Source organism: Schistocerca gregaria, chromosome 2 (genome assembly GCF_023897955.1).
Source record: "Schistocerca gregaria isolate iqSchGreg1 chromosome 2, iqSchGreg1.2, whole genome shotgun sequence".
Lineage (NCBI taxonomy): Eukaryota > Metazoa > Arthropoda > Insecta > Orthoptera > Acrididae > Schistocerca > Schistocerca gregaria.
The window spans coordinates 481378177-481393454 of NC_064921.1; the positions used below are offsets into that span (position 1 = coordinate 481378177).

At 39.8% G+C, this 15278-nt stretch overlaps 1 protein-coding gene across 1 annotated transcript in view; it reads right to left on the reverse strand.

Moving 5' to 3' along the window:
* Positions 1-2245: 2245 nt before the first annotated feature.
* The window catches only part of LOC126335851 (odorant receptor Or2-like), a 74531-nt gene continuing 61498 nt past the window's right edge, over positions 2246-15278 (reverse strand). Inside the window, exon 5 of the mRNA XM_049999322.1 lies at positions 2246-2305. Coding sequence (XP_049855279.1) covers positions 2246-2305 — 60 coding nt within the window. The remainder of the gene's footprint in view (positions 2306-15278) is intronic.

Genomic DNA, 15278 nt, shown 5'->3' on the forward strand with positions numbered 1-15278 from the left:
GCAACCAACCAACCACAATAACTGTCACCTAATTATTAAGAAAAACCACTCTGCACAAGCATGACGCACTACATGCACACCACAGTGATTGGTAAATACTTATGCAGCTCACATTACTTTAATGTTGTGAGTTGCTGTATTTACACCAACGAAAGAATGACTCAGATCCACTTCAGCACCCCTTCCATTAGGAAAAGTGAACTAAACATGAATCATTCTGATTCATTGCTTTTATTGAAATATACAAATAACATGAAAATTATATCATTTTATCCACATGAGTGCGTTCGTTAAGTGACAAGGATACAGGTATTACGATCCCGTAAAGCGAACTCAGTCAGCAGTTGAAAGGCAGCTTATGAAATTAGTTTATACGGTACGGAAACTTAACAGCTGTTGCTGCTACAGCCATACTGCGAGCCCCCTTTCACGCTCAAATGTACTTCACTCTCAATCACTTTGTTGTTCCGACCCACGTATTGGAGAAATGTCGACTCATCGCTGAAGACGACACAATCGCTGAAGACGACACAATCCAGAAAATCTTCATCGTCATTCAGCAATATTTCGTTTGCAGAGTTGGCACCTAGACAGTTGGGATACAGAGCATGTAACAACTGCAAACGATACGGACATAGTTGTAAGTGTATCCTTAAAAGGCTCCACAGAGGCGTAACTGGAACTGCTAAGTCATGACTAATCTTGGCGATACGCACGAAAGACTCTCGTTGTTCTTCATTGACTCTTAGTCATCCCGAACTCTCAGACTGATAAAACCTTCTAAGGATGTTATAATCACGAGTTGGTTACTTAATATGGAATGCACGTTGCACTGTAACAACGGATTTAGACCTTGTGAACCTTAAAGCATGGAAGACTTGCTGTTCATTGATCAGTGTATATGGTACTAGCGCATTTTAAACGAAGACACAGAAAACAGTGCATACGTATTCACACGGGTATCCAAAGAAAACCGAGTTGCTCTGGCATTTCATGTATTATTTATAATTGTAAGTTGAATATGATAAATGCTGCAAAGCCTTAAAACTTCGATATTAATTTTGAAACTCTCAATTATCACTGACGCTTCAGTAGAATTCTTGAGAAGATTGTAGAACAATATGTATCGTTCCAAGTTACATACATCCTTCGAGCAATGAAGAAAACTTTGTTAATTCAGGATGAATAGATTAAATGTGTGGCATGTTGATTTGGAAAGGAAATTTCCTAAAATATGCAGGAATTAGATTAGTTATCGTAATTTATGTGGAATATCGCAGTTTAATAGTTGATTTTTTTGTGCTTAAATGGCTACTAGTGGAAGAAACTGAACTTGAGGTATCTCCAGTTATTTGGAAAACTAGTGAGGTATTGAAACGGAGGCGGGAGAGTCGTAATTGAGGAGAAACAAAAAAGAAATGGCTCTGAGCACTTAACGTGTGACGTCATCGGTCCCCTAGAACTAAGAACTACTTAAACCTAACTAAATTAAGGACATCACACACATACATGCCCGAGGCAGGGTTCGAACCTGCTACCGTAGCGGTCACGCGGTTCCAGAGCGTAGCGCCTAGACCCGTTCGACCACTCGGAAAAACCAAACAAAACATTTTTACCGAAGAGTACTACTAAGCAGATTGAAATATTTCGTCAATTTTATAATATTTCAGTCAGCGAAAGTAAAGTTTTACTCTGTTTAAAATTTAATGTGTTTTATAAATCATTAATAAGTATATATGATGGTATAGCTTCATATTCATAGCTTATTGCATACATTAATTTGCTATGTGGTAAATGTATGTTCCTGGTAAGACATCTTATGTTTAATGAGTAATTGTATCGTATTGTTTCATCTTCACATTTTATTTATTTCAGCTAAAGTTCTTTCCTTACTGTATTCCTAATATAGCGGTTCATTGTGTCGGGTAGTAAAGTTTGCGTTCTATATTGAGATTTACTGGTAATTTTCTGTATCTCGGAAAGACACATGAAAGCTTCTGATTCTTTGTATTGGTGCTGGTTGGATCTGGAAATAACGTGCTTCTAATAATGAAATGGCTATATTGCGCTGTTCCTACTGTCAACGATTCATAAAACCATTTCGTGATTTGACAGTGCACGCTTGTGAGTTGAGCACCAAGGCGAGAGACTGAAGGCCTGTCGTCTTTCACTACTACTATACTTATTTCTTAGCGATTTACATGGAAGTTGTCCAACTGTGCTATACCAGGTGACACCCATGAGGTTAGTCGCGCCCGTTCACCTGACGTAGCAGAGTGTAGTAGGAGTAGGCTGCATTCATCAGCTGAAACATAAACGAAACAGAACTCTGAATCAGATGAAAATAAAATATACAGCAGTATTTTGTCTATACCATATACGAATGTGTAATCGGTCTACAAATTAGTAATTTCCAATATATTAGTCGAAAGGTGTACAGGATGCAGAAATTCGTGGTCCTGCTACTGACCTTTCAGTGATTGATACTGGGGTGATCGTCAAAGCGTTTTATGTTAAGCGTATTTGGGACTCAGTTCTCACAGTCCCATTATGATCGTGATCGAAGAACACAACCGGATGGTTGTAATTACAGTGCAACTACTCAGGGAGGTCCAGTGTGGGCTGTAATTATCGCATGGCAGCGAAACTTGGTTAACGCATTAATGCGGAACAAAATTAAGCAGGAAAATAATTGGTTCAAAATTTGGTCACCAGGTGCAAAGTTAACGCCGTACAGCATCTCGTCGACGTCTCCGGTGCTCATACTGAGCAAACTGTGTAAGCGCCAATATTATCCCACACTTACTTATTTGACATTTTCTGCCCTCGTCCTGTTGCGAAGCCATTACACATGGAAACATTTCTACACATCTTTCTTGCATTCACAGTGCCAGATATGAATGTACTGGCTAAAACTAGAACTATATTTTTGTCAGCCTTAACCGGTTCCGCATTAACGTATTAGCATACTACCGCGTTTCAGTGTCATACGATAATTACACAGTACACTGGATTTCTGTGGTAGTATAACCCCCACCCCTTACCCCCCATCCCCACACCACGGTAAGTATGTGTGGTCGTGATAGAGTAGGACAATCGTTTATATTATAAATTTTTATTAATACTATGCATGGATCAAATTTACAGTGTAGGAAAATAAGAGTAACCTCCATGCGTTCTAGGGTACTCACAGTTCTCCCGTATACGTGCAGCAAAAAGACTGGAAAATAGGTTAATTTTAGTGACAAAGCACAGTTTATTTCATCGTCATCCAGACATGATTTTAGTGAACTCGCATCTAAGTCTGTACTGCACAAACCACCTTAGGGTGTGGGACGCAGGGTCCTTTATGTAGCACCGTCACTTCCGACTTTTACTGTTCCATTCGCGAATGGTTCACGGTAAGCACGATTACTGCTAATCCTAAGTCTCCGTGTGGATTCAAATCTACTTTTAAGGGGAGTTAGAACGGATTAAAAATATTCTTTCACATTTTCGGATTTTTATCTCGTTATAAAATTTGCAATTTTCCAAATAATATATATATATCACTTATAAACTCACATAGGAAGAATTTTTTTAAAAATATAATCTACACTGGTCGAAAGTGTTATTTGTGTAGGTAGCACTGTCACAAACAGTATCGTATCGTTTCATAGAAAAACACGAGTTGTATCTCGAAGTGCCAACGTTTTTCCGAGGTAAAATGACGAATAGATTGGCAAATCTCTGAAAAACTAAAGTATGTCGCCAAGCCGAAGTGTTTTTAAGAAACGTGTGTTTCGTGGTATCCGATTTTCGAATAAAGGCAAACATTGTGTTCAGTATGTAGCATGTGAAGTTACAAAGAATGAAATAGAGGGAAACTCGTCAGTAGCTAGAGAAACACATATTAGTGCTTCGAAGATTGAAATAAAACGTTGTGATACACAGTTTTCTCAAAACTAAAGTGATGTAAATGGTAGGTTTGGTTATATTCTTATAGATTTACACGTGCCAGGAAGGGTATTAGGTGAATGTGTGAGTTGTAAAATATTTGGAGGACCAGTTAGTTTACATGAAGATAGTGAGGTATCGAATGGACTAGCCAGGAAACGTATCATTAATGTGCCAGTTGTAAATACACTCATTCACTTTGGAATTCTGATAAATGTAAAGATAATTATTTTGAAGTAAATGTTAGGTGGTTTTATGGATTGAGAGCTATTGGCAAAGGACACACTGCAGCAGAAAAAGTGTATGCCGTGGTGCTTATGCCACGCCCACCTTGTAAAATCGACAAGTATGCAGATTTTATTGGAGCTGCTGTGGAATCTGTTGCATGTGCTGCAAACGAAGCTGTTGAAATAAATTATGGTATGACTGATATAGTAGTATCTTTTGATGGCACTTGGCAGGAGTGCAGCCACAGTTCTAAGAATTCTGTTGATGTGGGGACCAGTGTGGATACTGGAAATGAAATGGATCACCAGATTTTAACCAAACATAGTTATAAGTGTAAATCAGGGATGAAAAGGGCATATCTGTGACAGAAATTATGAAGGAACAAGTGGTGGAATGGAGGCCTCTGCAGCTTTTGAAATTTTCAGTCGATCTGTGAACAAAAGGGGAGTGTGTAACACTAAGTTCTTAGGTGATGGAGACTCACAAGCATACAACATTGTAGTAGCCGCACAGCCTTCAGGTAAAAAGATTATCACAAAACTGGATTTTGTTGGTTATGTCCAGAAGAGGTTGGGCACCAGGTTGAGGAAGTTGAAACAAAATTTGAGAGACAAGAAGTTTTATGATGGTAAAACCATAAGAGGCAGGCTGCCAGACAAAATGATTGATGAACTATAGCAGTATTACGGGATGGACGTTAGAATAAATATGGAGGGTTTGTTGAAAATGAAGCAGGCAGTATGGGCTACCTTCTTCCACAGACTGTCAACTTATGAAAAACCAGTACACCACATTTGTTCTCCAGGACCTGATTCGTGGTGCAACTACCGCAAAGCCCAGTATTCAAACAGTTCATGCAGCCATAAAGACTCCGTCCCAGCAGGCCAGCCGTGGTGGCCGAGCGGTTGTAGGCCCTTCAGTCTGGAACCGCGTGACCGCTACGGTCACCGGTTCGAATCCTGCCTCGGGCATGGTTGTATGTGGTGTCCTTAGGTTATTTAGATTTAAGTAGTTCTAAGCTCTAGGGGACATATGACCTCAGATGTTAAGTCCCATTGTGCTCAGAGTCATTTGAACCTCCATCCCAGCAGCAGTCATGGATATCATAAAACCTATTTACAGAGACCTGCAAATCCCAAATTACTCAAGAAGTGACTCCCAATGAGTCTTTCAATAATCTTATATGGACTCGCTTACCAAAAAATGTTTTTGTTGGAATCAAGACACTAAACTGGGGGGTCAGTGATGCTGTTATTGCTTCTAATGATGGCAAAATTGGTATGATGGAAGTGCTACATCATATGGGAATTAATCCTGAAGCAAATTCCATCAGAGAAATTGAACGGATGGACAAGGTTCGCATTGATAAAGCAGAATATGCAGCACAGTTGGTCACTAAGGAGTCCATAAAGATTAAAAGAAGAAGAAAACTTGAAGAAAGGTCAAGAGGATAATATACAGTATGGTGCAGGTTGCTTCTGAGTGATTAAAAATATGAAAAATAAGTATATACAGATTTATAGTCTTTTGAAACTTCAGAAGCCATTCCTGAAAATTTATATTTTCTGTTGCATTTCTCCCTGAATCTCAGAAACCACTTCTAGTAGACTATTCATATTTTCAGGGAGTAATAACATACATATCCTGAGTATACAGAACTAAAAGAAGAACATAATGTTATGTATAATTAAAATTATTTAGAATAGCGTACGAAAAATTGTATTTCCGAAAGCAGAGGCTGAAATGCGATTATTTTAGTTAAGTAAACTCAGAACATACAGTTTAATGTCCTATAAAAGTGTCATGTCAATGGCTACAGTGGTTCCTGAAATACAGGGAAGCCAAGCCACTAAATTTAACATTTTCGGGAGAGGGCGTTCCAACTCCCCTTAATGGTTTTTTTGCGAGATACGCGGAGGAGGAAGCAATGCATTGGCTTACTCTTCTAGGAACGTACAGCCTCAGAACTTCATCAACAGGTCGAACCGTGATGCAGAACGTCTGTGTTGCAAAGTCTGGTACCAGAGTTGGCTAAGCATCCCCGTGACTCTTTCGCGCCAACTAAATAAACCTATAACGAATCGCGCTGCTCTTCTTTGGATATTTTCTGTTTCCTCTACCGATCCTACCTGGTTATGATCTCAGACGGACGAGTGACATAGAAACACTGATCAAACCAGCGTTTTATCAGCTACCTGCTTTGTCAGTGGACTATATTTCCGGAGGATTCTTCCAAAGCATCTGAGTTTGGTATCTGCCTGACCTGCGATTAGTATTATGTGATCATTCCACTTTCATTCACTCCGTACGCAGACGTCTGGCTTGTCTATGGAAGTAACTGGTTCCATTAACCGTTCTGTATTCGTTAGGTAAAACAAATTATCTATGAGCAGTACGTTATATTTGTTCATGTTGAGGGTCAGGGAGACAGGCCAATAGTTTTGTGCATCAGTTGGACGACCCTTCTTGAAAGTGGGAATTACCTGAGCTTTTTTTCCAGTCATTAGAAACGCTCTGCTCTTTCAGCGACCTAAGGCACTCTGCTGCTAGAATAGGAGCAAGTTGTTTAGCATATAATTTTCAGAATGGTGTTGGTCTGCCGCCACCTGTAGTTCAGTTGCTTTTCTATTATATGTTCACTTATTTCGATATTTCATTTTGGAGCACATGCGTCAGTTCAAAGGAGGATCTCCTCAGTGACACAATTTTGGAAACTTTTAGTATTTAGGTCTTCTTTGTGGCATCCTACATTTCGAAGTCATTGCGATCACAGAGCGTCTGGACAGTTGGCTTCGCTCCGTTTACTGATTTAACATAAGAGCAAAACATTGTAGGATTTTCTGTCACGCCGATACATGGAATTGTAGTCACGTAAGGCGCATCTTGCTCACATTTTGACATCGGTCAAGTTCAATTTTTGTGTGAGGCTTCAAATACTTTAAAAATTGTAGTGAAAAACTCTTTGTTTTTGTTCCATCTTCTTAGTAAGTCTGTTGAACCTTGGTGAATCTTTCCCATGCCTGACTATATTACTTACCACGCACCGGTCTGAAGCATGTCGTACAATATTCTCGAATTTTGCCCATTACTTTTGAGCACTGTTAGTTCTGCAGACGAAATTTTCTTGTTGACTGCCTGCGTCATCTAATATCTGCAGAATCTGCTTTCCTTTGTGAATTCTATTACGCTATTTCAGGCTGGATTGTGTTATTTTACTGTTCTCTTTCTACCACAGAGAGAAGTTTACATTTGACGGTTTATAGCTATAATGAGCGTGGTTGAATTCCAGACTCTCCGGCGGAAATGAGAAAAGGCCAAACGTATTGTTTTCTGCCCTGCTTTCCGTCACTTTGCATTCAGATTCTTACCCGAAACTTTTAATTACGCGCCTCTAAAAACCATGATGATGTTGCAAGACTTTACCTGCAAAAGTGAAATCTCACAAAACTGCTCTCCCTGCAGGGGGTATCATGAAAGCTGAAAGACAAACGTGCTGCGGGGGATATACTCTAAATGGAACTGCAACAATATTTTTAAGCAATTCTCAGAATAATCAGTGACTGCATTTGCGTCTCCATCTAATAACACAAGACAGTTTAAACGAAAAACGCTGTACCAGCATCAACAGAATATAAAGGCTTCCTTCCTCTCACGCAACAAATTGTTCCACACGGAGGAAGAAAATGCCGAAAGTGGTACACATCGTGATCGGCGACATAAAGCCTGCGTCCATACACTCTAAATTCATCATACAAACTATTTCTACATACTTAAACTGTAGAACAGCTAGCTAGTTCCATTTAGCCTTCCTTTCTCCTGTCATCTGGAGAGAAGTTTTGCATCATGCACACTATTCAGCATTTAACTGATCTCTTTTGTACTAAACATGCAATAATGAACAAGAAATAACTGCTCCTAGGTAATGAATCATATAATCGAGGCAATTTTAGATGAGCATCGGTTTGGCCATAGGGAGGATGAAGAACCAGGAGGTATCGGAGGTATTTTTGATAATACAATTGGTGATGGAAACACAGCTTACGAAAAATCATGACACATTATTTTTCGAATTATAAAACCATAGAACAGAGTTAAGTGGTTCATGACTGCAGCTCTCTCAAAATAGGTATAGGCTATACAGAAAAGAGGTAACGTATTACAATTCACTAGAACCAAGAACAAGATGCATGGAAGAAAGAAGTGCTCGAATAAAAGGCAACTTAAGACAACAATGTAGCAGCCTACTTACTATCTGCTGTTCGAACTTAGATTCGAAGAAGGAAGGAATTTTGGGTATTTCCGCTACAATACCACGCTAACTTCGGCTGTAGAAACTTAATCTGGAATTTCCTGGATTGGTATCCCGGCCGTTGCATTTTATGATCACTGCAGTGCTGATACTTGGAATTCAACTTATTAGGATATTAGCCCCCCCACCCCTCCCAGCCCCCCCCCCTCCCCATGAACCATGGACCTTGCCGTTGGTGGGGAGGCTTGCGTGCCTCAGAGATACAGAGAGAGCCGTACCGTAGGTGCAACCACAACGGAGGTGTATCTGTTGAGAGGCCAGACAAACGTGTGGTTCCTGAAGAGGGGCAGCAGCCTTTACAGTAGTTTCAAGGGCAACAGTCTGGATGATTGACTGATCTGGCCTTGTAACAATAACCCAAACGGCTTTGCTGTGCTGGTACTGCGAATGGCTGAAAGCAAGGGGAAACTACGGCCGTAATTTTTCCCGAGGGCATGCAGCTTTACTGTGTGATTAAATGATGATGGCGTCCTCTTGGGTAACATATTCCGGAGGTAAAATAGTCCCCCATTGGGATGTCCGGCGGGGGCTATCCAAGAGGACGTCGTTATCAGGAGAAAGAAAACTAGCGTTCTACGGATCGGAGCGTGGAATGTCAGATCCGTTAATCGGGCAGGTAGGCTAGAAAATTTAAAAAGGGAAATGGATAGGTTAAAGTTAGATATAGTGGGAATTAGTGAAGTTCGGTGGCAGGAGGAACAACACTTCTGGTCAGGTGACTACATGGTTATAAACACAAAATCAAATAGGGGTAATGCAGGAGTAGGTTTAATAATGAATAGGAAAATAGGAATGCGGGTAAGCTACTACAAACACATTAGTGAACGCATTATTGTGGCTAAGATAGATACGAAGCCCACACCTACTACAGTAGTACAAGTTTATATGCCAACTAGCTCTGCAGATGACGAAGAAATTGAAGAAATGTCTGATGAAATAAAAGAAATTATTGAGATAGTGAAGGGAGACGAAAATTTAATAATCATGGGTGACTGGAATTCGAGTGTAGGAAAGGGAGAGAAGGAAACATAGTAGGTAAATATGGATTGGGGCTAACAAATGAAAGAGGGTGCCGCCTGGTAGAATTTTGCACAGAGCACAACTTAATCATAGCTAACACTTGGTTTAAGAATCATGAAAGAAGGTTGTATACATGGAGGAACCCTGGAGATACTAAAAGGTATCAGATAGATTATATAATGGTAAGACAGAGATTTAGGAAACAGGTTTTAAATTGTAAGACATTTCCAGGGGCAGATGTGGGCTCTGACCACAATCTATTGGTTATGACCTGTAGATTAAAACTGTAGAAACTGCAAAGATGTGGGAAATAAAAGAGATGGGACCTGGATAAACTGAAAGAACCAGAGGTTGTACAGAGTTTCAGGGAGAGCATAAGGGAACAAATGACAGGAGTGGGGGAAAGAAATACAGTAGAAGAAGAATGGGTAGCTTTGAGGGATGAAGTAGTGAAGGCAGCAGAGGATCAAGTAGGTAAAAAGACGAGGGATAGTAGAAATCCTTGGGTAACAGAAGAAATATTGAATTTAATTGATGAAAGGAGAAAATATAAAAATGCAGTAAATGAAGCAGACAAAAAGGAATATAAACGTCTCAAAAATGAGGTCGACAGGAAGTGCAAAATGGCTAAGCAGGTATGGCTAGAGGACAAATGTAAGGATGTAAAGGCTTATCTCACTAGGGGTAAGATATATACTGCTTAGAGGAAAATTAAAGAGACCTTTGGAGATAAGAGAACCACTTGCATGAATATCAAGAGCTCAGATGGAAACCCAGTTCCAAGCAAAGAAGGGAAAGCAGAAATGTGGAGGGAGTATATAGAGGGTCTATACAAGGGCGATATACTTGAGGACAATATTATGGAATTGGAAGAGGATGTAGATGAAGATGAAATGGGAGATACGATACTGCGTGTAGAGTTTGACAGAGCACTGAAAGACCTGAGTCGAAACAAGGCCCCGGAGTAGACAACATTCCATTGGAACTACTGACGGCCTCGGGAGAGCCATTCCTTACAAAACTCTACCATCTGGTGAGCAAGATGTATGAGACAGGCGAAATACCCTCAGACTTCAAGAAGAATATAATAATTCCAATCCCAAAGACAGCAGGTGTTGACAGATGTGAAAATTACCGAACTATCAGTATAATAAGTCACAGCTGCAAAATACTAACACGAATTCTTTACAGGCGAATGGAAAAACTAGTAGAAGCCGACCTCAGGGAAGATCAGTTTGGATTCCGTAGAAATACTGGAACACGTGAGGCAATACTGACCTTACGACTTGTTTTAGAAGAAAGGTTAAGGAAAGGCAAACCTGCATTTCTAGCATTTGTAGACTTAGAGAAAGCTTTTGATAATGTTGACTGGAATACTCTCTTTCAAATTCTAAAGGTGGCAGGGGTAAAATACAGGGAGCGAAAGGCTATTTACAATTAGTACAGAAACCAGATGGCAGTAATAAGAGTCGAGGGGCATGAAAGGGAAGCAGTGGTTGGGAAAGGAGTGAGACAGGGTTGTAGCCTCTCCCCGATGTTATATTGAGCAAGCAGTAAAGGAAACAAAAGAAAAATTCGGAGTAGGTATTAAAAACCATGGAGAAGAAATAAAAACTTTGAGGTTTGCCGATGATATTGTAATTCTGTCAGAGACAGCAAAGGACTTGGAAGAGCAGTTGAACGGAATGGACAGTGTCTTGAAAGGAGGATTTAAGATGAACATCAACAAAAGCAAAACGAGAATAATGGAATGTAGTCGAATTAAGTCGGGTAATGCTGAGGGAATTAGATTAGGAAATTAGACACTTAAAGTGGTAAAGGTGTTTTGCTATTTGGGGAGCAAAATAACTGATGATGGTCGAAGTACGGAGGATATAAAATGTAGACTGGCAATGGCAAGGAAAGCGTTTATGAAGAAGAGAAATTTGTTAACATCGAGTATAGATTTAAGTGTCAGGAAGTCATTTCTGAAAGTATTTGTATGGAGTGTAGCCATGTATGGAAGTGAAACATGGACGATAAATAGTTTGGACAAGAAGAGAATAGAAGCTTTCGAAATGTGGTGCTACAGAAGAATGCTGAAGATTAGATGGGTAGATCACATAACTAATGAGTAAGAATTGAATAGGATTGGGGAGAAGTTTGTGGCACAACTTGACTAAAAGAAGGGATCGGTTGGTAGGACATGTTCTGAGGCATCAAGGGATCGCCGATTTCGTATTGGAGGGCAGCGTGGAGGGTGAAAATCGTAGAGGGAGACCAAGAGATGAATACACCAAGCAGATTCAGAAGGATGTAGGTTGCAGTAGGTACTGGTAGATGAAGAAGCTTGCACGGGATGGAGTAGCATGGAGAGCTGCATCAAACCAGTCTCAGGACTGAAGACCTCAACAACAACAAACAGGATATTAGCTTTTTATTTTTCTGAGTTCACTTATGGGGGTTATCAACTGCTCAAAATATGGTGTAAATCTGCGAAAAAGAAACAATTACCTTGCCGATAAATGGGTCTGTTTCCTTAGTATTTGTAGGTGTAGGACAGTTGTAAGTAGCTTGAATGCGATCCTGATCAGTACTAAAGCCATCAAGTCCCCAATGACCCCTAAAAGGGGTATCTGAGGCGGGGATAACTTCATCCTCGATAGTTTAATCTTTAACAAGGGCCGAGGAAGTCGCCACAAAATTTCAGCAAATTGTTGCAGATGATCATCAAATCACTGAACAGAAAGAAAGAGGTCATATAAGCCGTGGTATACAAATCCAGACTTAAAAACATTATACAAATTACTGCAAAATCCGTCAGGAAATGAACGGTTTACATTCTTCTGCCAAAGGAATTTGTTAATACACCTGATTAAGATCTACGTCGTAAAATATTTGGCTTTTCAGAGCCACAAAAAATTACGTTTTTATTTAATATCCTAAAATCAACAACTGACCTAACTCCCCCTGCCCTTTCAGCACCAAAAATATGGGCGAAAAATGGTGAGGTAGAGGGCCTAATTATTCTCTCCTGCCACCAACGTCTTCACCTGCTTCATTCAGAGTGGTGAAAGGCAATAAATGTGATCTTTGAGGATGTTAAATCATCCCAAGTGGACATATTTTTTGGTTTTTGTGACATTTGGTCGTAACACTATCGACTGCTTCATCGCAGATGGCTAAATTTAGCATGTTTTCCTACGAGATAGAACGAAAAATTCAGTTTAGCGTACAGCGTATTTCTGAGCATTGTTAGCGATAAGTCAATGATTTTCGTTCAAAAAATAAATTTGCGTTATCAGGAGCGTTTTAGTTTCCACCGTGCCACAGCACTGCATTAATCGACATTAGATGTGACATCTTGCAAGATGATGTCATACTTGTTGGACTTCATATTTCGTTGGTGTTGTTGGATAGGAGAATCCTGGAAGTTCAGATGCGAAACTTACATACGAATCCGGATCAGAGATTATTTATTGATTTTGCTGTTTATTCTTATTTTCATCTAGGAAATATATTTAAGTTTTGTTTCACATAATTCTGAAGATGAAATTCGTCTATCACCATTAGACTAATGAAGCATGCGATATTTTTTCTAATACTATTCAATCCTGGTACAGCTGCATTTCGTTTGTGTTAAAAAATAGTAATTTTACCTTATGTAGTTTTTTGTTGCTTTTTGGTTTCTTGCTAAAGCTGTTTAGGTGTATAGAATTATTCTGTTGAAGTTGTAAAATTTCATTTTGCTCAACCTATTAATGATAGCCTTGCGATAAGTAGAGTGCAAAACTGGTACTCACATTTACGGCAGGTAATGTATTCGGTAGATATTCCCATGGTAGAGATGCTTATGACTCAGTTTTCACGCGGTAGAGCTTGTAATAGTAAGAGAAACGACATTACGCAGAACTGTTTATTAGTGTAGTTATTTTCTGGTAGTTACAGTAATAGTGTTGGCCTTTTTGTTGCACATTTTTCGTAAACCTCAGCATGTGATTGTCATTTTCTATACGAAAATTTGGCATAACATATTTTTTACCTTTGGCAGCACTATGATGATCGAGTCAGTGCTAGATGGGAAGTGGACCTCAGAAGGAGTGCATGCCGGCATGCTTGAACGTATTTGCAAATTTGCTTTAGGTATAATTAATTATTAACACCACGTTCTGTTCATTTTAAAAGTTTCAGTATGAATCGTTTAATGTCGTACAGTGCCACGCGGAATATTGGTAAAAACTACTGTCTTTAAGAGTGTTGGAGTGAGTAACAATTTCAGTAGTAAAGTGTGTAATTTTTAAGTAGCTAACAATAACTGTTCTTAAAAGAACCCGTCATTGCCCGCTTCCTCAATCACAAGTAAATACAATAGGTACATCGTTGACGTATTGGGGTGGAGAGAGGTAACATAGTCCTAATACAGCACACCTGGCGGTCGTGTTATGACTAATAAGTGAACTACTCAGTTTACTGTGTCACCTATATTTATTGGTAATAACGTCATGACAGGATCCGCATAACTCTCACAGTTGGATAGATTGTTGCAGCAAGATGTATTCAGACTGGTCACCGGTAACCAATTTCAAACGGAAAAAAAGAAACAATGCTGTGAAAATAATATGGTCTACTCTGAAGGAAGCCAAAGGTAAATTTCCTCTGAGTCCAATCATGTATAAGACCAGTTTGCTGAATAACATCAGAAGCCGCGATAACTGGAGCAGCTAAATCAAGTACCACATTAAACCTAAATTTCCAAATGAAATTACCAGTCCGCAGTATCATAATTCGTCTAAGAACTGTATTTGTTGGCCGTTGGGAGTTTTAAAAATGGAGCTCTTTTATACCCAGTACAAGTGACAGAATAAAAAGCTTCGCCATCCAACTACACATAACAGTCCGAATCCAAGATACACAGTATAGTTCGTCATTTATATTCACATAGAGTCACATAAATTAAAAGAACGTGGAGATTTGAAGCGTCGACTATTCTATTACACAACGAGGAACCTTTCACAGTAAACTTCCTGCGGCACAGACCCACTATATAGTCATCTGGCCCTAGCAGATTTAAGCGAAACTAAAACTGGGAGGTCTCCCCCTAAAATGGCTGGTACTGCCACATTCAAAACGTTTACCGGTCAATTGGGAACTAATATCACCAGCAACCCTTTCCTCAAGCAAAGCACCTGCCTCTCGCATTCCGTGTTTAACACGGTGCTGCTCATCCGCCTGTATGATATTTTCAACTTGCTGAAGAGGTAGTTGGAGCTCTAACTAGCAAGTTCACGTAGAGGCGTGAACTATCATGCGGTATGATACATTCTAGTATACAGTGACGGGAAAAAAGTCGCAACACGTAGAAGAAGTTGTGTAACAAAAAGGAAAGTTGGTACACGACGTTTCTTCAAAGCTTGCGCCAGTAGCTAATAGCGCCACTGTAAAAATGCAGTTTAGGTTTGCTTTATACATATGCTGTACCTGTTGTGAGCCTTAGTTATTTTTCAAAATGGACGTGGAGAGTTGATGTTCGTCAAGAAAGAATTTAAAGCTTCAGAGAAGCCACTATCAACACGTCACTCAGTTTGAACGAGGTCGTCTAAATAGGACTACGAGACCTGGATATTCCTTCTGCGATACTAGAGAAAGACTGCCTGGAATGTAGCTACTGTATATCATTAGTGATAGCCGTGATCACGACAATAAGTTGCACTACCGGCAGAGTACACCATTATGTCCGGCGTATGGCTGTGGCGCTTTGTACTGTATCTGCAGCAGCAATTTGAGCAGCAGTTGGCATCACGGTGAC